The 25000-nt window shown below is 41.5% G+C and overlaps 1 protein-coding gene across 9 annotated transcripts in view; it reads left to right on the plus strand.

The window, feature by feature from the left end:
* The window catches only part of FOXP2 (forkhead box P2), a 537816-nt gene that overhangs the window by 504257 nt on the left and 8559 nt on the right, over nucleotides 1-25000 (plus strand). For all 9 annotated transcript variants that reach the window (XM_029073155.2, XM_029073165.2, XM_029073166.2 and 6 more), the window contains 2 exons: nucleotides 465-534; nucleotides 1362-1525. In XM_029073155.2, the coding sequence (XP_028928988.1) occupies nucleotides 465-534; nucleotides 1362-1525 (234 nt within the window). The remainder of the gene's footprint in view (nucleotides 1-464; nucleotides 535-1361; nucleotides 1526-25000) is intronic.

Consider the following 25000-nt stretch of genomic DNA (forward strand, 5'->3'; position numbering starts at 1 on the left):
TTATGTTAATCCATAGTGTTCTAGAAATTAACCATTAATTATTTCTTGACTGCATCGAAGTGGTAATTGTGTTGCATATTTGCTTTCTAAAATTCTCATATGAACGCTAGATTGTTGACACTGAAAATGAGCTTGCTGCACCTGGCTGAAGGGTCAGCACACTGTGCACTTGCACAGAGGCCCTCTCCTCTGGTCCTGATCTGTTAGGACTCTCTCAGACCCCTTCACTGAGCTGTGTTTTTGTGGGTGGGAGGAACTCCACACACTTTTGAACTAGGCCCGGTTACTTTCGTGGCACAGACAATTAAGTCCTTTGCAAAACCCTCCTGTGAGAGTCCAAACCTTGTTTTATGTCCTGACCCAAAACTCTGACCCCCAATGAGAGCAGCTTCGAGCAGCAGGATGGTGCCCAGCCCACATTTCCTCCCCTTTGTCTTGACTTACCAGCGATTATTTCTTTTCAGGAGCCCAACATTAGTGAAAAACATCCCCACCAGTTTAGGCTATGGAGCGGCTCTTAATGCAAGCTTGCAGGTAACATTTTTCAAATTCGCTTTGCTAGAGTAGTTTGACTTGAAAGTGTACTTGAGTGTCGTGTGCTCTCTCTGCCCTTACATTTGAAGTTCAACTAGTCGCACTTGTATCTGTGTCGGAACTGCGGTAGTTCTGAATAGTTGGGCTTCTTTTCCCGAGTAAGTTGCATTCCCCAGCACTGCAAAAAGCCCTGGTTCGAATCTGTGCGACTTTTGATGTGAAGAAGCAAGAAGGACACCCTGTGGCAAAATCAGGAACACTCGGTTTTCCTGCAAATGGGAGATTGATAGACGCTTTTGCAAATGCATGTGGCTGTGCATTAATATTTATCCAGGCTGTCATAAATGATTTCACATCAGAGTGTTGGGGAACATGGTGCTCATGGCAAAAACTTTAAAGTTTAATTATAATATATAATTTTTATGCATAAGAGGCAAATGTCAGGACTTCTTTATTTTGAGTTAAGTTCTGGTCATTTTTTAAAGTACAGCAATTGCTTATATTATCTGCAAGCTTTTTGCTATGTAAAAAGTCCTAGCGTTTCACGACGTGGGAAGAAAAAATGAATGCAGAAAATTTACGAGCAGAAGTCCTTTCGTATTCCATTCCCAATTTATTTTCTCCAAGACCTGGATCACTAATTGGGGGGACATCGAATTTCACTTTCCCTCTCTCCAGAATGCTTGTTGGTGAAAAGAATCTCAAAGGTCCCTAAAACTCCGTGGTGTGCCCTCTGAAAGCACGTGCGTGAATGCCAGGAGTGGTATGGAGACTTTTTCCCCACTGCCTCTGAAAGTAAAGAATGCCATTTCTATCTGTCTTGCTAGGCTGCACTGGCGGAGAGCAGTCTACCTTTGCTCAGTAACCCGGGATTGATAAATAACGCATCCAGTGGCTTACTGCAGGCAGTCCACGAAGACCTCAATGGCTCGCTGGAACATATTGACAGTAATGGAAACAGCAGTCCTGGCTGCTCTCCTCAGCCTCACATGTGAGTTTGATTCACACCCACCACGTGAAAGGGGGAAAAAAAAGCCTCGATTTTTTTTTTTTTTTTTTACTAAAATTCCCCATTGTGCCCAGGTTGGCTAGTTGTTCTTCTGAAGTGAACAAGGAGACTTGAAACGACAGCATTGAAACGCCATCCCAAACCCACACTGAGGCAGAATCCACCTCACAATTTTTTGCGTGGTGGGTTGTCCCCGCTGAGGTACATTTGACTGCGCTTAGTATTCCCCGCAGCCGAGGTGTCCCACAGCCCCACAAATCCCACCTCACACCGAAACCTGCTCAGTTGTATCCGATATAAAGAGATGTCTAGATCTCATGGATCATGATTCCAGTTTGGTTTGTGTGGTACAGTACCCAGCCTACATGTTGGAATAAGTTGTCGTCATTTTTACTACGATTATAAGTCTCTAAACCATTTATGAACTGCAGTCAAGATATTGCCCATTTATATAAACCGTAAAATGCAAAGTTTAACTGTTACCCACAGTTTACATAGAAGCTAGTAAAGTGTAACTTTTTGCCTGTCTTATAAATCAGAGTAATTACATATTCAACTTTAATTACTGGTGCGTCTGTATTGGCAAGGTTTATATGTTATATTTTATGCAACGCTACGATTCCTATTAATATTTAGCAGCTAACTATATCATTAATTACTCTAAAATCTTTCCCCTACCATCTTTTTAATGGAGCTGAGAGGGTGGAAGTATTAAAAATTGATGTATTGTGGATTTCAGAAATGGGTATGAAGCTTTTGAAATGCCCGGCCTTAATCATCGGTGTCAAAAAGGGCAGTTTTTTGTTTACTAAATAAGAACCCTAATCCTTCTTGGAGGTTCTGTTCTTCGGTTTCTAAAAATTCAGAATTTCAGTAGGTTAGGCGACTTGGAATTCAGTCCCCTGTAGTATGATTTATTTTTCAATCAATATTTCCTGACAGCTAATCACCTTTTCTCCACGCAGTTTCAATTAACTGACCTAACAATGGCCTCCTTGTCCCTTGAATTTTTTTTCCACATTGTTCATGTTTAGTGTCAAGGAGAGTGTCTGAGTGAGAGGTTTGTTTATTTCTTTGGGGTTGTTCTTAAGGAGGGCCCAGTTTCTATTGACCTTTTGCAGTGTGTTATTTTTGTTGACTTTTTTACATGTCATCCTATTTGACACATTAATGCCTTTAAGATCATGGGCCTAATTGCTTTGTAGCACTTTTCCTCCGTCACCTTTTCAAAAAATATACTGTGAGCATTAACGTGTTTTATCAAGTTCCCAGCCATTACTTTTTCGAAATGGAAAAATTTGTCTTTTGGAAGTGTCTTTAGATGTATTAAATAATACAAGAGGAGTAATAAAACTTGTAGTAGAAAGAATGGGATTATATGCTCTTGAGAGTAGCACTACTCTAAAACAAGTAAAGTGAGCAATCAGACAAAAGTTTTTATATCCCCTGCTTTATCCGATCAACCATGCAGTTGGTAGCTTGAGGCCTTTTACTTTCAGCGGTTCTCCAGAGTATGCTAATGTTCTCTCCTTGTATAAAATGCCAAGCAATAAAACTTTAAAGAGCAAACAAGAGGCAGATCTCGGGTGTTTAAAAAAAAAAGAAGAAAAGCGACTTTTCAGAAATGAATGGCATTCCCCGTACAAGGGGCAGGTGTAACTATGGGTTGGACATCTTGAGGTAACATTTGTGTTGATTTTTGAACACTTTTTAAAACCGAGGTCGAGATTGTTTGAGTTATTTCATTATATTCCCTTCATTGACCAGGGTAAGAGAAACTAATATTTATAACTGCAATTAAAGACCTAATTGTTCAAATCCAACAGTTGATTAAGCTTCATATTTTAGAGCCTGCCATACCAACTGTGCTGAATTATGATATTTTTTAGGTTTCAGTATTGTTTCCATCAGCCCTTCCTGATTCAGATCTTTTAATTTTACTATTAATTTAATTACAATTCTCATCATTAATATTACTGCAAAAATAATCGCTCGTGTTTGTAAAAATATATTTGAGTGTAGTTGAATATGAATTCAATAACAAGTGTCACATAGGTAATGTATGTTGTCTTTGATATTTTTGTAAATTTCAGTGTGCATGAGGATGAAGTGTTCTATCTGCCTTGTTGAAGAGCAATTTTAAAACCAGATACAAGTTATAAACAGAAAACATCTTATTTCTCAGTTGTTTAGAATCTGAGCCTATATCTCATGACTGTTTTTTGGCTCCCTCTAGATTGTAAGCTGCTTGTAGGCAGGAATCGTATCTACCAACTCCATCTTGTATTCTCCCAAGCGCTTATTACAATGCTCTGCACACACAGTCAGCGCTCAGTAAATTCCTCAGATTGATTGAGCAACTCACAGATTAGTCGGCCAGGGTCCATTCCTGTGCTGTGGTCCCGTAGCCCTGGTACGATGGTCTGGATAGTGGATAATTCCCAGCCACTCTGACTACAGAACTGGTAGTCTGTAGCTACCCTTAGATCTTTACGGATTTTTCTTGCGTATTTACCGCCAAGGAATCTTAAGTATTTCTGGGAGCATTACAGGATAAAAGGAAAAACCTTATGCCAGCTACCATAGAAACAACTTGTCTGTGTACAGCTGCGTAAATCCTAAATTCTTTATTGCAAATCCAATCATTCTTCTGGTTTGAAATCACTTGTTCTTAAAACATTGTTCCATTTTGAAATATAAACCATACTGACTTTTTAAAGTGGCTTTTTCGCAAGTTCACTGTAATGCCAAAATGAATTAAATTACGATTATTAAACTTACCTTCATTTGGTCTTCTTTTCACTAAGAGAGAGAATGAGAGTTAGTTTTGAAATTGACCTTGTTATTGAGCGGGTGGGTTCACATCGAAGTAGCAGTTGTTAAGACCCTTAAAAGCAAATAGGGATACAACTGGAATAGCATTTTGTGAAGGAGGAGCCCTAGTCATCTTGCGTATTAGGGGTGGACAGGGACCCTGAGTTTCCTGGAGGTGACTCCCTGAGGGGTTAAAGAAATGGGATGGGTCAAATTCCATTTCCCCAACTTTCCCTCATCCCGTTTTGGAATAAAGTGGCCCAAGCAATCCTGGTTTTTATTTGATTTTTTTCCCCTCAACAGAACATTCCCAACTAGTAAAGTTGTATATGAAATGGAGAACACTGGTATTATTGAAATTGGCTGATGTGATATTGAAGAGATAGGAAGGAAAAAACAGGTTTATTTTAGAAGGTTTGAGTTGGGGAATATCCAAAAGCAATCCTTAGAAGAGTGCCCTGAAAAACTGAGAAATCATTTTTCATTTGATTGGCCTTCCCACAGAAAACAAGGACCAAACCGAGTAAGACCCAAAACAGATGTGTGAGACAAGGGACATGGTAGGAACGTGGAAGGGAATACCTCAGTAGCAGGTTAAATGTGGTCAGATAGGTAATAGAAGCAGGGGGTCATTGGATGAGAAATCCACATTGGGCAAGATATGAGATGAATTGTCATTTATGCTTAAATATTGGAGAAAAGATGCAGAAGCCCTCAAAATCAGTAGGTGATAGAGGAGGAAAGTGGTTCTGAGCAGCTCCTAGGCTTAACCAGGAAAAAGTCATTGGTAAGGAAATATGTCAAAGGCAGAACAGTACCAGTGCTGACATGGAGGATGCTGAGGATCAGCTAATTAGAAATCATTAAAGGCCCATGCAAATCTAATCATTCTTCTAGTTTGAAATCACTTGTTCTTAAAATATTGTTCCATTTTGAAATATAAACCATACTGCCTTTTAAAAGTGGCTTTTTCACAAATTCAATGTAATACCAAACTAAATTACAATTATTAAGCCAAAATAATCGAATTTGGAAACCCATATAGGGATGAAGTAAATGTGGAGATACTCTTTATTCCAATGAGTATTTTCCACAGACATCTCTTGCAGCATCTAGAAAGTCATTTTTTTCCTCTCGAGATAGGCCCTACCTTAAACCCCCTGACTTTCAGCATATTTATGCATTTATCCGTCTGTTCGTATATTATTGATTTATCTACTTGTCTTTGTTACTTATATCCATCCTAATGCTACCTTAATTATTGTAGATTGATCCATTTATTCCTGCCATGTTCTCCCTAGATTGTCGGCTCCTCCAGGGTGGGAATCACATCATATACTTCTTATGCTCCCCAAGTTCCTAATGTGCTCTGTGTACTCTAGTTGCTCAAATCTCATTGGTGTGGCTAATGATGGAGAGGATTACTTTTCCTGTCTGTTGGACCCCAACATCCTTCATTTTTCAATCCAGTGCCGTTCAGTTAAGAAGCAGGGCGGCCTATTGAAAAGACACCGGTCTGGAGGTCGAGGAATGTGGGTTCTGATCTTGGCTCTGCCACTTCCCTGCTCTGTGACATTGGGTGAGTCACTTCCCTGTGCCTCAGTTTCCTCAACTGGAATTGGAGATTAAAAACCTGCCTACTTAGATATCGAGCCACATTTTGGACAAAGATTAGGTCCAAACTGGTTATCTTTTATCTACATCAGCACCTAGAACAGCGCTTGGTACATAGTAAGTGCTTAAAATTCCCCACTTAATATCATTATTGGTGGCCTTGTGTACAGGGAATGTACACCAGTGACCACTCAGAACCAACTTTGTTCTATCTTACTCTCCCAAACACTTAGTACAGTGCTCCACACATAAGTGCTCAATAAATACAACTGACTGAATAGTGCTAAAGATTGCACTGTAGTAAATATACTTCTCTGAGAACCCATTGGCAAGGAACTACCCTCTACTTTGAGAATCTGTTCCAGGTAATAGTAATAATAATAATCCTGGTACTTGTTAAGCGCTCACTATGTGCCAAGCACTATTCTAAGCGCTGGGGAGGATACAAGTTAATCGATTTGGACACTGTCCCTGCCCCCCATGGGGCTCACACTCTTATCCCCATTTTACAGATGAGGTAACTGAGGCCTAGAGAAGCTAAGTGACTTGCCCAAGGTCACACAGCAGACATGTGGCAGAGTAAGGATTAGAACCCAGGTCCTTCCGACTTCCGGGCATGAACTCTATCGAAGATTACGAGAAAGATTGCCTAAGTGAGTTGTCCATAAAACTGACTCCTCAAGGGCCATGTATATTATATATAAAAGCGTTTTTTTCTAATCTTTCATCCTGATTCTGAAGCATGTCTCTTGAAAGAAAACTGTAAAAAGATTAGTCATATGCTGTGCTGTAGATTGTATCATTTAAAGCTGTGATCTCATCTATAATAGCTGAATTGGAAATGTTAGCCTATTCGCATGCCTGAGAAAGAGGAAAGTAGAAATCTATTCCATATTAAATTTTCCCTATTCTGTAATTCATTTTGATGTTTGTCTCCCACTGTAGACTGTAAGATCCTTGTAGACAGGGCTCCTGTCTACTAACTCTATCGTATTGTATTTTCCCAAGCATTGAATACAGTACTCTGCCTATGCCTAAGTAACGTGGCTCAGTGGAAAGAGCCCGGGCTTGGGAGTCAGAGGTCGTGGGTTCTAATCCTGGCTCCGCCACTTGTCAGCTGTTTGACTTTGGTCAAGTCACTTCATTTCTCTGGGCCCCAGTTACCTCATCTGTAAAATGGGGATGAAGACTGTGAGCCCCACGTGGGACAACCTGATTATCTCGTATCTATCCCCTTCAGTGCTTAGATCAGTGCTTGGCACATAGTAAGCGCTTAACAAATGCCATAATTAATCATTATCATTATTATTACTCACAGTAAGCACTCAGTAAGTACAGTTGAATGATTCCTTGATTGCCCATAGAAATGATAGAGTGGTGAAGAGGCCAAGTGCTCCTCTACAGTAGTAGATTGCATTCAAAGACAACACCATTGGTGAGGAAATTCACACCTGGTGTGAGTATTCATCTACAAATATATGTAGTAGACTGAAGTCAAGGAATGAGCTACACAAAGGTGAATTTGATGAGAGAGGTTGTGCCTATCCAGTCCTACTCTCTCCACTAACTGCCGCTGCATGGTTTTTCCCCATTGGAGGGTTTTACCACAGATAGAGCAAAGTAGTGGCTGAGTTTGTTCAAGGTTTCCTGCCTGAACCTCAGCGCTTCAGCCCTTTCCCAAGGCTATTAAGCTGTCTCACCCATGTTCCAGACTCAGACCAGAAGCATTAATATGAGAAGCAGCAGGGCTCAGTGGAAAGAGCCCGGGCTTGGGAGTCAGAAGTATGGGTTCGAATCCCACCTCTGCCACTTGTCAGCTGTGTGACTGTGGGCAAGTCATAACTTCTCTGTGCCTCAGTTACCTCATCTGTAAAATGGGGATGAAGACTGTGAGCCTCACGTGGGACAACCTGATTACCCTGTATAATAATAATGTTGGTATTTGGTAAGCGCTTACTATATGCAGAACACTGTTCTAAGCCCTGGGATAGATACAGGGTAATCAGGTTGTCCCACGTGAGGCTCACAGTCTTCGTCCCCATTTTACAGATGAGGTCACTGAGGCACAGAGAAGTTAAGTGACTTGCCCACGATCGCACAGCTGACTACCCCAGCGCTTAGAACAGTGTTCTGCACATAGTAAGCGCTCAAGAAATACCGACATTATTAATCTTAACCCCACCATAAATGAGAGGAGGAAGTGTACAACACGCTGTGAAGTGTGCTGCTCTCTTCCCACTGGTTCCAGTCTATCGTTATTTCTTCTCCCTCTGTCCTTGTTCTCTCAGGTTCAGCTCTTTGCTCCCGCACCTGCATAGACGCAAAGCAGGCTTGCCCATTTCCCATTTTAAAATATTGCTCCTAGAGCTCGAAACCACTGTAAGATCATCATACCATGAGGTGTTTTTGACTCAGTTCTCTGCTGGTGTGTTGTTCCCCTTTCTGATTATTCTAGTCCCCCACTGTTTCACACTCAGATAATTTACTCTTGGTTACCTGTCGCTCCAGAATTAATGCCTTTCATTTCCTCATTGCCTTAATTTTGTCTCATTCCTCTTCCCCTCCCCATTTCAGGGTCTGTATCCATTTGGAGGCCAATTCTATAATTATTCTCTATCAGCTGGAGGCCTTGCTTCTTTCCTCTTGATGTAAAAGATATTTAAATCCTGAAATGCTGATTTTTCCATATAGGACTGAAGTAAATATTTTATGTCTCTCATCACAAAATGCATGGGTTAATGGGTCTGAACTAACTATGTTAAGAAATTAAACTGAGCGACGGGTCTGGACCCGTGTGGTATTTCAGGAGTAGTCGTAGTTAGCAGTAGTAGAACTACTAGTAATTATAGAAGTAGTTTCATGCCCTAATTTTTTTTTCCCTAAGTGTATGATGGGTTGTTCTATCGATTGGTTCACAGTTTTTTTCTCCCAAGAATCTCTTGGTATACCACTAAATGTGGGAAATCCTCTTGGATTTTGGGGCCTACATCTTCCCACTCCTCCTTCCGGACTCATTGCCAAGATCTTTAACCTTTCAAATTTCTCAACTTCCCACATAAGTGGAAGCTCAGTTTCAGATCTGTCCCCTTGGCTTCTATAACCTGGCCTCGGTTATTCCCAGGTGGACCACAGCTCCCAAACTGAACCCAACTAGAAATATGTATTCAAAAAATATATTTCCATACTAATCCTAGTTCTTTCCCAGAAAGTGCAGGTACTGCTAATCTGTTTCATTGGTATTATTGCTAATAATAAAAAGCACTTCCTATGAGCCAGACATTGGACTAAGGGCTGGGATAGACTCAAGATTATCAGGTCTGACAGTCCCTGCCCACTATGGGCTTCGCAGTCCTAATAGGCGCAAGAAGCAGTATTGAATCACAGTTTTACAGATGAAGAAACTGAGACACAGTTAAGTCAGTTTCCCGGCTCATTACCATTGTCATACAGCAGGCAGAGTTGTGATTAGAACCAATAGCGTGCCTTACTGGAGAGGGCATGAGCCTGGGACTCAGAAAGGCCTGGGTTCTAATCCTGACTCCTCCACGTCTGCCATGTGACCTTGGGCAAGCCACTCATTATCTCTGTGCCTCAGTTACCTTATCTCTAAAATGAAGATAAGAGTGCAAGTCCCATGTGGGACAGGGACTATGCTCAACCTGATTAACTTGTGTCTTCTCCAGTGCTCAGAACAGTGCTTGGCACATAGTAAGTGCTTGACAAGTACCATAATTATTAACCCAAGTCCTCTGACTCGCAGGCCCATGCTCTTTTCACTAGCACTACTCTCCACTTCCATGGTGTTTGGCTCCCTTAAAATATGTTAAAATCTGCTGGAAGAATGCCTGTGGAATAAATGGGTATCTCATTCACCATATAAAAAATGCTAGGCCTCTCCATGCTTCATTGCACACTTCCTTCTGATCATGACACCAGATTGCAGGAAAATCAAAATTCATCTTTGAGAAGCTGGTCTGAGAAGCAGCGTGGCTCAGTGGAAAGAGCCCAGGCTGGAGAGTCAGAGGTCATGAGTTCTAATCCCAGCTCTGCTGCTTGTCAGCTGTGTGACTTTGGGCAAGTCACTTAACTTCTCTGTGCCTCAGTTACCTCATCTGTAAAATGGGCATTAAGACTGTGAGCCCCACATGGGACAACCTGATGACCTTGTATCCTCCCAGCACTTACAACAGTGCTTTGCGCATACTAAGCACTTAAATGCCATCATTATTGTTATTATTAGTAGTGGAAAGAACACGGGCTTGGGAGTCAGAGGTTGTGGGTTCTAATCCCAGCTCTGCCACTTATTAGCTCTGTGACTTTGAGCAAGTCACTTAACTTCTCTGTGTCTCAGTTACCTCATCTGTAAAATGGGCATTAAGACTGTGAGCCCCACATGGGACAACCAGATGACCTTGTATCTACCCCAGCGCCTAGAACAGTGCTTGGTACATAATAAGAACTTAACAAATACCATTATTATTATTTATTATTGTTATTATCATTATGTTGAACACTATTCCAGTGCTTTTGATGTGTCTGTCTCTAGTCCTCTCCCCCACCCTTATTCATAGAATGTGAGCCCCTCGAGGGGTGGGGTCCATGGAAACCTTTTCCCACTGCTTCATACAGGATTTTACACACAGTAAGCACTTAAAAATACTATTACCATTACTCCACCTCCTTGTGGGTAGGGATCATGTCTACCAACTCTCTTGAAGACACTGCCTAGTACAGTGCTCTGCACAGAGTAAGTGTTCAATAAATGCCACTGATTAATTCTCCCCAAATGCATGTGCCTGTCCGATTCCTGGAGCATTTCCCTTGCCCACTGCACCCAACTTCCATGAATCACCTCGCTTCCAACTCTGCCTCTGAGCTTTACTCCCTCCAGGATCTTGCAAATCAATCAATTGATCAATAGCATTAAGTGTTTACTGAGTGCAGGGTACTGTAGTAAGCTCTTGAGAGAGTACAGTACGACAGAAGTCATAGATACATTCCCTTCCCACAGTGGGATTATAACCTAGAGGGGGAAACATATTAATAGAAATGATTTGCAGATATGTACATATAAAACTTTTGTATTTTTGCCAAAATATAGTTTGGATCATTATTTTGCATTGTGAAATCAATCGATGATATTTGAGTGCTTGCTTTGTGCAGAGCACTGTACTGAGTGCTTGGGAGAGTACAGTACAACTGAGGTGGTAGAGCATTTCGTACAGTGCCTGGCACATAAGTGCTTAATAAATGCCATTAAAGAAAAAGGAAAAAAAAAACCCAAACATGTTCACTGCCCACAGGAAGTGTACTGAATGTGAAAACATTTCCCTGCCTCACTTATTTTATCACGATCTTTCCAGTTTGTATTTTCCCGTCATCCATAACTTCTCTCTAGAACTCCAGGATCTTCTTTTTTATTTCGGTGTTAATTCAATTTACATTTTATCTTTGCCTTTTGTCAGCCTGCTACTTTCCTAGTCAGCTTTGAGATCTTTCTTTCCAAAGCCATTGTTCAGAACTTTATGATTATTCCAGCTCTTTATCTTTCCCTCTTTAGGATTTTTTTTCTTTCTATTCTCTCTCTCTCCTTTTTTTAAGCGCTACAAGCCTGGTTTGGATCGGCAGTGGCTGTTCTTTTTCACATTATTCTATCCTTCATATGTAGCACTTACAACTCATTCTAGTTCCTCTTAACAAAAAGATTCTCCCAGAGGTACAGTGCCTTCAGCTAAAAAAGTGTTGCATCCCTGTGGTGCTGATTGTGGAAGTTTGTGGGATCCTGTAGGGTTTTGAAGGATTTTTATAGAACTACAGAGGTGATTTGTGACATCCATGGCATGAATTCCCACCATTTAGGCAAGTGCACCTTAAAACTTTGAGCCGACAGCACTTTTCCTCCCGGGCTCTTTTGTATATCTAAAAAATACACACTATGATGAGCGCCGTCCTCTTTGCATTATAATTTGGTGATATTTGATGGCGCTACACTAGTTAGACCCCAGAAATGTTCTTTCTCTGAAGACCAAAAGGTCACTGATTGAATTGTAAAAATGAATATCGCTATTTGGAATGAATTTCTCCCTACCCCAGGTCCCGATGAAGATTGATGGATTTTACCTACCGGTGTGATATTTTAACTTCAGCTTTTGCAACTGGGCTTTGGGACTGAAATATCTTTAGTCACTGGAGGCTTTTTTGGACTGAGATTGTTCATTATATATAAAATGCTCTACCAATAAGTGGACAACTCCGCTTGGTTATTCAGAGGATATTTGCAAATGAAAATGTTAGTTTTCTCCATCAGAATTTTATGAGTGTATATGTTTGTTGTATAAAAATGACTATTCTAGCTAAACAGTTCATAGTCCATTTCCTTAGAGTTGAAAGTTTGGGCCAGTTATTTTTCCCAAGCACTTAATATCCAGTTTTCCCGTACCAAACTGGTTAATGAAATCATGACACTCTATTGAATTGATATAGCTCCATTTTGAACCTGATTCCAAGGCACTCCAGCACATATTTCATGGATGACAAATGGGATTTGCTTTGGGATGGCCGGATGTAGTTGTGAAGTAGCATTGCAGATTGTCTAATTGAGATTGGTTAAGTTTCTCTGAAGTAGAGTTGGTTTTTGCTTCTGTTTGAAGGCTTAGGCATCTATGAGGTTTGTCTTGTATGTTCTCTTGCTCTTATACAGAATAGCAGTAAATGCCATTGCTCTTAGAAACAGTGGGCTATGACTATTTAAGATACTCTGTAAGAGTGAAATTCATTAATTCATTCAATCGTATTTTTTGAGCACTTACTGTGTGCAGGGCACTGTATGAAGCACTTGGGAACGTACAATACAGCACTAAACAGTGACATTCCCTGCACACAATGAGCTTACAGTCTAGATGGGGGGAGACAGACATCAATACAAATAAATAAAGGTACAGATATGCACATAAGTGCTATGGGGGGGGAGGGGATGGGGAAGAGAGCAAAGGGAGCTAGTCAGGATAATGCAGAAGGAAGTGAGATAGGAAAAGTGGGGCATAGTCTGGGAAGGCCTCTTGGAGGAGATGTGTCTTCAATAAGCCTTTGAAGCTAGGGGAGGGGAAGAGTAATTGTCGGTCACATTTGAGGAGGGAGGATCTTCCAGGCCAGAGACAGTACATATTCCTTGCTTGATAGGAGGCAGAGAATTGATTAATGTGTGTTTCTTCTATCATGGACAAACAACTTCTGTAAAACATTTATTATTTGCTTTATGGAGTAGATATTGGAAAGATACATGAGATATGGGTCCCTTTTAATGAAAAGAATATATATAATAATGATGTTGGTATTTGTTAAGCGCTTACTATGTGCAGACCACTGTTCTAAGCGCTGGGGTATACAGGGTAATCAGGTTGTCCCACATGAGGCTAACAGTCTTAATCCCCATTTTACAGATGAGGTAACTGAGGCACAGAGAAGTGAAGTGACTTGCCCACAGTCACACAGCTGACAAGCAGCAGATCTGGGATTCGAACCCATGACCTCTGACTTCCAAGCCCGTGCTCTTTCCACTGAGCCACGCTGCTTCTCTTCTAACAAGCTCACTTTTCATCCATTTTGTGGGGTGTGTTAAGTTCAGATATAAGGGGTTCTGCGAAACAAGTGTAAACTAAAATACTAATTCTTACAATTTGCAATTATACAGACAGGCAAAACTTATGTTGCACATTGTTCAAGGTGAAATGGGTTATTCTATATTTATTTCAAGGGGAAATAGGTTGAAACCCCCTGGAATCCAAGGATTTTTGAAGGAAAGAGCCTAGAAGCAGTGTGGCTCAGTGAAAAGAGCGTGGGCTTCGGAATCAGAGGTCATGGGTTCGACTCCCGGCTCTGCCACTTGTCAGCTGTGTGACTGTGGGCAAGTCACTTCACTTCTCTGGGCCTCAGTTACCTCATCTGTAAAATGGGGATTATCTGTGAGCCTCGTGGGACCAACTGATTACCCTGTATCTGCCCCAGCGCTTAGAACAGTGCTCTGCACATAGTAAGTGCTTAACAAATACCAACATTATTATTATTATTAAGATTCTATTGTATTTTCAATTAGTTAATGAATGGCATTTATTGAGCGCCAGGGCACTGTACTAAAGGATTAGATGTATTGCATGGGTGGCAGTCACTCTTTTTAAAAAACAGTTAATATCCAACCATTCAATCAATCACATTGAAAATACAGTGCAAGAGTTGGTAGACACATTCCCTTCCCGAAAGGCAGTTACAGTATAGAGGGAGAGACAGACCTTCATATAAATAAATAATTACATTATGGATGTGTGCATAAGTGCAGTGAGACTTTAATAGAGCTAGGAAATGAGACCTTTCAAGTAATCATTTAATCCACTGAGCATCTATTGTGTGTAGAGGACTGTACTAAACCACTTCAGTGGTGTTCAATAAGAGTAAAAGACAAAGTTTCTGCCCTCAAGGGACTTTCAATCTAAGTGGAAGAGATAAAATGAACAGTGAATATGTAGATGAAGGAGAGCTGGAATAGCAGGGAGGTATACTGGTATGTACTGAACTACTTGAGGGGCTTGTGACTATATAAATGTGTATCTGGGGCAGAAGTGAAAGTGATTGTGGTGAGAGGTAGAACCTGGAGAGAAAAGGCTCCCAGTTTAGTCCAGATTTTCTCTTGATTACCCCATGGGCTTCCCAAAGGAGTAATAATAATAATAATTCTGGGATTTTGTTAAGCACTTACTATGTGTCAAGAACTGTACTAAGTGCTGGGGCTTAAAGGGGGCTCACAGTCTAAGTAGCAAAGAGAATGGGTCTTGAATCCCTACTTTGCAGATGAAGCCCGGTGTGGGCAAGGATTGTCTCTTTTTATTGCTGAATTGTACTTTTCAAGCAGTTAGTACAGTGCTCTGCACACAGTAAGTGCTCAGTAAATATGATTGAATGAATGAATGAGTGAATGGAACTGAGGCAAAGGGAAGCAAAGTGAGCCACCCAAGGTCACACAGCAGGTACATGGGAGAGTCAGGATTAGAATTTAGGTCCTCTGACTAAGCTCTTTCCACTAGGCCACACTGCTTCCCTAGGGTCCATGTTCACTCATTCATTCAATAGTATTTATTGAGCCCTTACTGTGTGCAGAGCACTGTACTAAGCACTTGTAGCATGATTTTCCCTTGTTTTTCAACATCAGTATTCTTCCTGTTTCTTAGTACCTTCCCCTTTTCCCACATCCCAGCTCACTATGGGCAGGGAATGTGTCTGTTATATTGTGTTGTACTCTCCCAAATGCTCAGTACAGTGCTGTGCACAAAGTAAGTGCTTAATAAATACGACTGATTGTTTAACTGTGTCCAACCTAATTAACTTGTATCTATCCCAGGTCTTAGAACAGTGCTTGGCACATAATAAGCACTGAACAAGTACCACTATCATTAGTATTAATTGGTCCTGTTCCAAGTGGAGCCAACGGGTGGTGATGGGGTGATGTTAGGGAGGGAGCGATAGGTCATCGCCATGTTTTTGAAATCCTCCTTGCTTTGTGTTCCTGGTGATTGCCCCTAGCACCACTAAGGGTCTTGCACTATTTGCTGTGGGGAATATCAAGGAAATCCTGGCACTAATCCCAGGTCATCCATTTTTATCTCTTTCTGTTTGGCCAATGGAGAAAGGAGCTGGAAGATTATTTGTAACTTTTACAACTTGAGAGGCATTCATTCATTCATTCAATCATATTGATTGAGCGCGTACTGTGTGCAGAGCACTGCACTAAGCACTTGGAATGTGCAATTTGGCAGCAGAGACAATCCCTGCCCAACAACGAGCTCACAGTCTAAAAGTGGGAGACTGACAACAAAACAAAACAAGTAGTCAGGCATCAGAGAGAAATAGAATCATATATATATATATGTATGTATGTATATATATTATACATAGACATATTATTAATTATATAATAATGTTGGTATTTGTTAAGCGCTTACTATGTGCAGAGCACTGTTCTAAGCGCTGGGGTAGACACAGGGGAATCAGGTTGTCCCACGTGGGGCTCACAGTCTTAATCCCCATTTTACAGATGAGGTAACTGAGGCACAGAGAAGTTAAGTGACTTGCCCTATATATATCTATGATTCTATTTACATATCTATTTATGTTGGGGTACTGATGATGAGGGGAAGGGGATAGAGCAAAGAGAAGGAGTAGGGGGAATGGGGAGGGGAGGAGGGACGGAGGGAAAAGGAGGGCTCAGTCTGGGAATGCCTCCTGGAGGAGGTGAGCTCTCAGTAAGAATTTGAAGAGGGGAAGAGAATTAGTTTGGCAGATGTGAGGAGGGAAGGCATTCCAGGTCAGTGGTAGGACATGGGGCAGGGGTCAACGGTGGGAGAGGCGAGAACAGGGCACGGTGACGAGGCTAGCGACAGGGGAGCGGAGTGTACGGGTTGGCCTGTTGAAGGAGAGAAGGGAGGGCAAGGTGATGGAGAGCTTTGAAGTCAAGAGGAAGGAGTTTGTGTTTCATGAGAAGGTTGATAGGCAACCACTGGAGGTTTTTGAGGAGGGGAGTGACATGCCCAGAGCATTTCTGTAGAAAGATAATCCAGGCAGTGGAGTGAAGTATAAATTGGAGCGGGGAGAGACAGAAGGATGGGAGATCAGAGAAGAGATTGATGCAATAATCCAGTTGGGATATTAGTGTGGCCTAGTGGAAAGAGCATGGGCCTGGGAGACAGAGGACCTGAATTCTATTCCTGGCTCTGCCACTTGTCTGTTCTGTGACCTTGGGCAAATCATTTAACTGCTCTGTGCCTCATTTACGTCATCTAAAATGGGGATTAAGACTGTGAACCCAATGTGGGACATGGACTGTATCCAACCGGATTAGTTTGTATCTACCCCAGTGCTTAGTAAAGTGCCTGGAACATAGTAAGACTTTTACAAATACCACAAAAAAAGTATAATGAACAAACAAAATTCAATCAGTCAATCAGTTACATTTATTGGGCACTTAACCATGTGCAAAGATTTGCTCTGTTCTTGGGAGAGTATAAGGAGGTAAATAGATACAATTCTTGCCCTCAAGTAGCCTGTAAACTAGTTGTGGAGACAAACATTAAAATAAATTGCATGTAGGGGAAGCAACACAGTAAGGATATGTACTTAAGTGCTTGTAACGATGGGGGTGAGATGAGTACCTTACCTATCTTACGTAAGATCTAATCGTCAAGCAAAAATAATATATGCACACACCTCTATGGATTTGAAATCCAGTTTAGTATCTTAGAGACAATGTGCATGGTGAGGAAATATAGTAGAAAAACCTAGATTTTTCTCAAAGAGAACAGTGGTCTTGAATTTTCAGGGCCCAGGTATAATACCTACAATACATTTGTAACTGTGATGCGGTAGATTAAAGCTGTTTGCTCAGGGAAATGCACTGTTGAGATGCTGCCTGGAAGTGCTTGGGTTTTGAAAGTTCTGTGATTATTCAATTTCTGCCTGTTCTTTTAAATTCATGTTAAAATATCTCTGCATATCAGAACTTTAGTCACAATTCTTTTACCCTGCAGGAAATGGTAAGAGTTGGTGGGACCTAAGTTTCGAAGGAGGAGAAAAATGGAAGAGTATTTGCATTCCTTCAGGGAATCTGCTATGTGACCACCATCTACAAAGATAAACTTTTACATTATAAACCTGTCTCTCTGCTTTAGGGTGCAAGCCAACATTACCATTTCCTTCAGCCTTTCAAGGCTGCCTCCGGTATTTATATGTTTCACAAATAAAGAAGCAGCTCATTAGTTAAGGCAGGGAATCTGTCGATGAATAGAACTCATTGTATGTTTGTCTGTGTGTTTGGTGGGTATTATTTATACCTCTGCAGTCCAAGGGAGATTGGGCTGGAATGCAAAACTAAGTTACTCTCTTCCTTCTCCACTGGGGCTGTATTGGAATGGCTGGGAGGTGAAATCAAAGGAATTTACTTGACTTGCATGAGGGAAGTGTAAAGAATGGGTGAGAGAGAGAAAATCATCTTCCTTTGTGAAGATATTCACCATCTCCTTCAGGTAATGCCGTACCCTTTCTGTAATTGCTTGCAGTTGAAGAGATCCATCCGTTTCCTTTTAGAAATCCAGATGGTCTTCAGATTGGGAAATTCACACAATTCTATTCCAGTGAGAGTTTGGAGGGATCGTTCCATTGGCATGAAGAGAACATTTTCGCGTTTGACCTCTTTGACATAGTTTGGGCTTTTTGGTCACTAAGAGCCAGTTTCAGAAGCTAATCTAGATATTGCTTTCCTACCCAGGGAGGTTTGAAAGTGATCAATCAGTCAATCAATCAACGGTATTTATCGATTGCTTACTATGTGCAGAGCCTGGTACGAAGGTACAATACAGTACAGTTTCTAGACACATTCCCTTCGTATAATGAGCTTGCAGTCTAGAGAGGGAGGCAGATATTTATGTAAATAAATAATTTAAAGCAATAGGGCTTAACGCATTCAATGAACACTGACTAGATGTTTTTCACCAAGTATGATTGTGGCATAGCACCTCTGCTCACATACCCACAAAATTAACAAATGTGGACTTCAATTATTAGTCACCCAGAATTATTACTTACCAGATGTTCCCTGCCCTGCTTATCTCTATTTTATGTTTTTATTTTTTAAAAAATGTCTTCTGATGTCATCCTTGCCTTCCACTGCTCGGTTTATTAGTTTGCCATTGTTTGTTAGTTTCCCTAGACTTAAAATATCAGCCTACTGGCTAACCTTAATGTTTCCTTCATAAATGACTAGTAGACAAGTATATTTATTAATGCAGTTGACAAGTGTATTGATATGTGTGTGTGTGTGTGTATGCCCATGAGCACATGCTCACGAGAAGCAGCGTGGCTCAGGGGAAAGAGCCCGGGCTTGGGAGTCAGAATTCATGGGTTCGAATGCCAGTTGTCAGCTGTGTGACTGTGGGCTAGTCACTTAACTTCTCTGTGCCTCAGTTACCTCATCTGTAAAATGGGATTAACTGTGAGCCTCATGTGGGACAACCTGATTACCCTGTATTCATTCATTCATTCATTCATTCAATAGTATTTATTGAGCGCTTACTATGTGCAGAGCACTGTACTAAGCGCTTGGGATGAACAAGTCGGCAACAGATAGAGACAGTCCCTGCCGTTTGACGGGCTTACAGTCTAATCGGGGGAGACGGACAGACAAGAACAATGGCACTAAACAGCGTCAAGGGGAAGAACATCTCGTAAAAACAATGGCAACTAAATAGAATCAAGGCGATGTACAATTCATTAACAAAATAAATAGGGTAACGAAAATATATACAGTTGAGCGGACGGGTACAGTGCTGTGGGGATGGGAAGGGAGAGGTGGAGGAGCAGAGGGAAAAGGGGAAAATGAGGCTTTAGCTGCGGAGAGGTAAAGGGGGGATGGCAGAGGGAGTAGAGGGGGAAGAGGAGCTCAGTCTGGGAACGCCTCTTGGAGGAGGTGATTTTTAAGTAAGGTTTTGAAGAGGGAAAGAGAATCAGTTTGGCGGAGGTGAGGAGGGAGGGCGTTCCAGGACCGCGGGAGGACGTGACCCAGGGGTCGACGGCGGGATAGGCGAGACCGAGGGACGGCGAGGAGGTGGGCGGCAGAGGAGCGGAGCGTGCGGGGTGGGCGGTAGAAAGAGAGAAGGGAGGAGAGGTAGGAAGGGGCAAGGTGATGGAGAGCCTTGAAGCCTAGAGTGAGGAGTTTTTGTTTGGAGCGGAGGTCGATAGGCAACCACTGGAGTTGTTTAAGAAGGGGAGTGACATGCCCAGATCGTTTCTGCAGGAAGATGAGCCGGGCAGCGGAGTGAAGAATAGACCGGAGCGGGGCGAGAGAGGAGGAAGGGAGGTCAGAGAGAAGGCTGACACCCCAGCTCTTAGAACAGTGCTCTGCACATAGTAAACGCTTAACAAATACCAACATTATTATTATTATTATTATTATTTATTTTGGAACAAACTTCTAGCCCAAAAATTATGCACTGTCGAGTCTGGGTTAGTTCTATAAGTTTTTAAGTTGAGATGGAGAATGCTTAACTTTTTTTTTAAAAGGAATGTGTCTTTCTCCATACCCTCTTAATATTCATCGATTTAATTCTAAAGGATAATGTCTTTTCAGCCTCTTAGATCCATAGAATTTTGGGGGAAGAGCTATCCCTGTCATTACGTCCTGCTGTTGATCTAGAAAACACTCATTCCTTGGTTTACAGGAAGAAGTTGAATCACAATTCAACCTTGGGTCTGAAATCTTTGAGGCCAGGGTTGTTTGGGGTGATCTTTATTTTTAATCAGTTGATGTCACTTGTTTCTTGTATGATTCATGATGCACATAGATATACAATAAGGATCCATTTTAAGAGCATCTTCATTGTATGACTAGAGCATTCATTTATTCAATAGTATTTATTGAGCAGTTACCATGTGCAGAACACTCTACTAAGCTCTGGAATGTACAATTCGGCAACAGATAGAGACAATCCCTGCCCAATGACGGACTCACAGTCTAAACAGAATGTGATGCCAGTTTTGTCATATTCCTCGATTTATTCATTCATTCAATCATATTTATTGAGCGCTTACTGTGTGCAGAGCACTCTACTAAGCGCTTGGGAAGTACAATTCAGCAACAGAGAAAATCCCTGCCCACAGCAGGCCTCACAATCTAGGAGGGGGGAGACGGACATCAAAACAAGTAAACAGGCATCAGTGGAAAGAACACGGGCTGGGAGTCAGAGGTCATGGGTTCTAATCCCGGCTCCACCACTTGTCAGCTGTGTGACTTTGGGCAGATGACTTACTTTCTCTGTGCCTCAGTTCCTTCATCTGTAAAATGGCGATGAAGACTGTGAGCCCCACGTGGGACAACCTGATTACCTTGTATCCCCCCAGCGCTTAGAACAGTGCTTTGTACATAGTAAGCACTTAGCAAATGCCATCATTATTATCATTATAAATAAATTGAATTATAAATATGTACACATTATTAATAAAATGAATAGACATAATTATAAATGTGTACATATATACACAAGTGCTGTGGGGCGGGAGGGGGATAGAGCAAAGACAGCGAGGTGAGGCAATGGGGAAGGGAAAAAAGCAGAGGAAAAGGGGGACTTAACCTGGGAAGGCCTCCTGGAGGAGATGAACTTTTAAAACATGACTCAGTATCTAATCATGTTAATAAGAATAAACCCTAAAGTACTCGGTGTATATATACCCACCTTTGTGTGCGGATGTATGGGAGTTCTTTGTGTAAGCAATAGCTCTCATAAGACTTGTTAATCAGTGGTATTCATTCAACACTTACTGTGTTCAGAGCACTGTACTAAACGCTTGCGAGAGTGTAATAGCATAAATTGACACAGTCCCTGCCCTCAAGGAGCTCACCATTCAGCAGGGGAGTCAGATATTAAACTAAATTAAAGGTAATGGAGATAACTGAGTGTAACAGTATATAGCAGTATAACCCCATTATACTAATACTATAGTAATTATACTATAATAATAATGTTGGTATTTGTTAAGTGCTTACTAGGTGCCGAGCACTGTTCTAAGCGCTGGGGGAGATACAGGGTAATCAGGTTGTCCCACGTGGGGCTCACACACTTTTAATCCCTATTTTACAGATGAGGGAACTGAGGCACAGAGAAGTTAAATGATTTGCCCACAGTCACACAGCTGACAAGTGGCAGAGCCGGGAGTCAAACTCAGGACCTCTGACTCCGAAGCCCAGGCTCTTTCCACTGAGCTACGCTGCTTTATATATACTATATCACTATACTAATTATACTATACTATAATAATACTCTACTAGTAATAGAAGCAGCATGACTTAGTGGAGAGAACTCAGGCTTGGGAGCCAGAGGTCATGGGTTCTAATCCCGGCTCTGCCACTTGTCAGCTGTGTGACCTTGGGCAAGAAACTTTAGTTCTCTGTGCCTCAGTTACTTTATCTGTAAAATGGGGATTTAGACTGTGAGCCCCACCTGGGACATCCTGATTGTCTTGTATCTACCCCAGCGCTTAGAACAGTGCTTGGTACATAGTAAGTGCTTAACAAATACCATCATCATCCTAATACATTATACTTATTGAATTTATTCAAAATGCAAAATATGGAAAGTCCATCAGGCAGAATTCATTCTTGAAGTGACATGCTTCACCATTAACATGATTTCATCAGCTACAGCATTTACTGAGTGTCTGTTGAGTGTCATGCTCTGTGATAGGTGCTTGGAAACATGCAGCAAAGATGAAAATAAAGGGTCTCTGTCCTTGAAGAGATAACAATCTAATGGTAAAGACAAGGGCACACAAATGACCAAATTACAATAGGTACAATTGTCAAATGATTGTTATAATGAATAAAAACCAATGTTAGTAATTATATAGGTAAGAAACAGATTTCTTAAGGCACTAATGGGCTGATGTGACCAGGGAGGTGAAGGGTTAGGGAGAGGATATCTCTTGGAGGAGGCAGGGAGGGACATGGGTTAATAGATTCAAATAGGGAGGGAATTCCATGAAGTAGGAAAGCCATGAGCTATGGATCGGAAACACTTGTTGGGAGTGAAGAATAGTTAGAATATCAGCTTAAGTGGAGAAAAGAATGCAAGCTGAGGTGTAATGAGAGGAAAGCAGAGGGGTAAGTGAGAGTCAATTGGGAGAGCCTTGAAGGTAATGGTTAGATGGTTTTGTTTTTTGAGAAGTTTTTGAGAAGGGGACTGATGCCTTCCAAAGGGTCATTTTAAGATGATGATACTTTTAGATGACTGTAAGATATCTTAAAGAGGGGAAGGGGAACAGTCAGAAGACTGTTATAATAATTCATTGGGAAGCTGCTGAGGACTTGAACTGGAAGAGGTAGAAGTCAGAGAGGAGGGGATGGAGTGAATTTGTGAAACATAATTGAAGAAGATTTGGCAGGACTTAGAAGCCAAATGAGGAAAATAAATGACAAAGATAATACAAAAATTTCAAGCTTCTGGGGTTTGGACAGAGGTGGTGGTGTTGAGTGTGATGGGAAAGATGGAGAGGGTTAGAGGGAAGATGAGGTCAGTTTGGGTCATGTTGAATTAGAGATGTTGGTGGGTCGTTTTAGTAGAGATGCCTGAACAACAGTAGCAGATTCAAGATTGTCAAACAGATAAAAGGATATGTCTGGAGATGTAGAATTGGGAATCATCTGCAGGGACAGTGTAGGTGAAGTTGTATGAGCAGATGAGGTCCTCAAGAGAATGAGTGGAAAGCCAAAACTAGTGGAAAACCTATAATTTGGCCTTGGAATTCACCCCTCAGTGAAAGGGTGAGGAGCAGATAAAGAGCCAGGGTAAAAGAGGTTTAGTCCGATGATGCATTGTATCTCCTGAACAGATTCCTTAGATTGAATTCTAACCATGTCCAGCATTTAAACTCTCTGGAACAGGACTGATCACTCCGAGGACCCAGGTGAAAAATACCACCCCCTCCAAATGCTGCCATGTGTACAGGAACAAATAAACCTAAAATAATCTGACAAATTAATCCGTCAATCAGTGGTATTTATTGAGTGCTTACTATATTCAGACCACTGTACTAAGCACTTGGAAGAGTACAGTACAGTAGAGTCAGTAGACCTGATCCCTGCCCTAAGGGAGCTTATGGTCTAGAGAGAGAGGCAGACATTAAAATGAAATGATGACTATGTACATAAGTGCTGTGGGATCGGGACACTGTTCCTTTCTGAAACCTCTTGAATGTGATGATGATGATGGCATTTGTTAAGCACTTATTATGTGCCAAGCACTGTTCTAAGTGCTGGGGTAGATACAGGGTTATCAGGTTGTCCCACATGGGGCTCACAGTCTCAGTATCCGTTTTACAGATGAGGTAACTGAGGCCCAGTGAAACTTGCCCCAAGTCACACAGCTGACAAGTGATGCAGGGATTGTCTCTCTTTGTTGCTGAATTGTACTTTCCAAGCACTTAATACAGTGCCCTGCACACACTAAGAGCTCAATAAATACGATTGAATGAATGAATGAATAGTGGAGTCAGGATTAGAACCCATGACCTTTGACTCCCAAGCTCGTGATCTTTCTACTAAGTCACGCTGCTTCTCACTGAAGCACATTTATTTTTGATTTCATAATGCTTGCTTCTCACTGAATGTAGCTCACTGACCACAGGATAAACCCATAGGATTTGGAATTTTAGACTTTTGTGGTGAAAATGTGTTTCATTTCCTAAATGAGAAACAGTCCTCCAGTCAAACTACTCCTTAATTCAACATGGCGCATTCGTAAATGCGATCTTTGTTTGGACTCAACCACATCTTGTTCTGGAGATTTTAATGGGTATTGTTTTGTTTATTAATTTCATTCAAGCACTCTCCCTCCACAATGATTTCCTATAAAATCCCTACCTCAAGCAGAGGCAGGGTTATCTAGTGGAAAGAACATAGGAGTGGGAGTCAACAATCCTGGGTTCAAAGCCTTATTGAAGACACGTCTACTCCAATAGACCTTTCCCAAATAGGTCCTCATTTCCTCTTCTCCCATTCTCTTCTTCATTACCCTTGCACTCAGATTTGTACCTTTTATTCACCTATTCCTCGATCCCACACCATATATGTACGTATCTGTAATTTATTTATATTAATGGCTGTTTCCCCCCTAGACTGTAAGATCATTATGGGCAAGGAACATGTTTACCAACTCCTTTAAATTTTACTCTCCCAAGTGCTCAGTACTGTGCTCTGTACCCAGTAAGCACTCAGTAGATATGATTGATTGATTCTAGGCCCAGTGATGATCATTCCTGGTGGCCTCTACCTTCATTTCCTTTCAGAATCTGGACCTGTCCAGTATAGGTGCCTGACCAAGAAGGTACTTTTCTGGTGACTGACCAATATTCATACCTAGGAAAGTAGACTATCCGAGTTTACCATCTTCTCTCCAAAATGGGACTCATTTTAACAATACGGAAACCCAACAACTTTGTGTT

Source organism: Ornithorhynchus anatinus, chromosome 10 (assembly GCF_004115215.2).
Source record: "Ornithorhynchus anatinus isolate Pmale09 chromosome 10, mOrnAna1.pri.v4, whole genome shotgun sequence".
NCBI lineage: Eukaryota > Metazoa > Chordata > Mammalia > Monotremata > Ornithorhynchidae > Ornithorhynchus > Ornithorhynchus anatinus.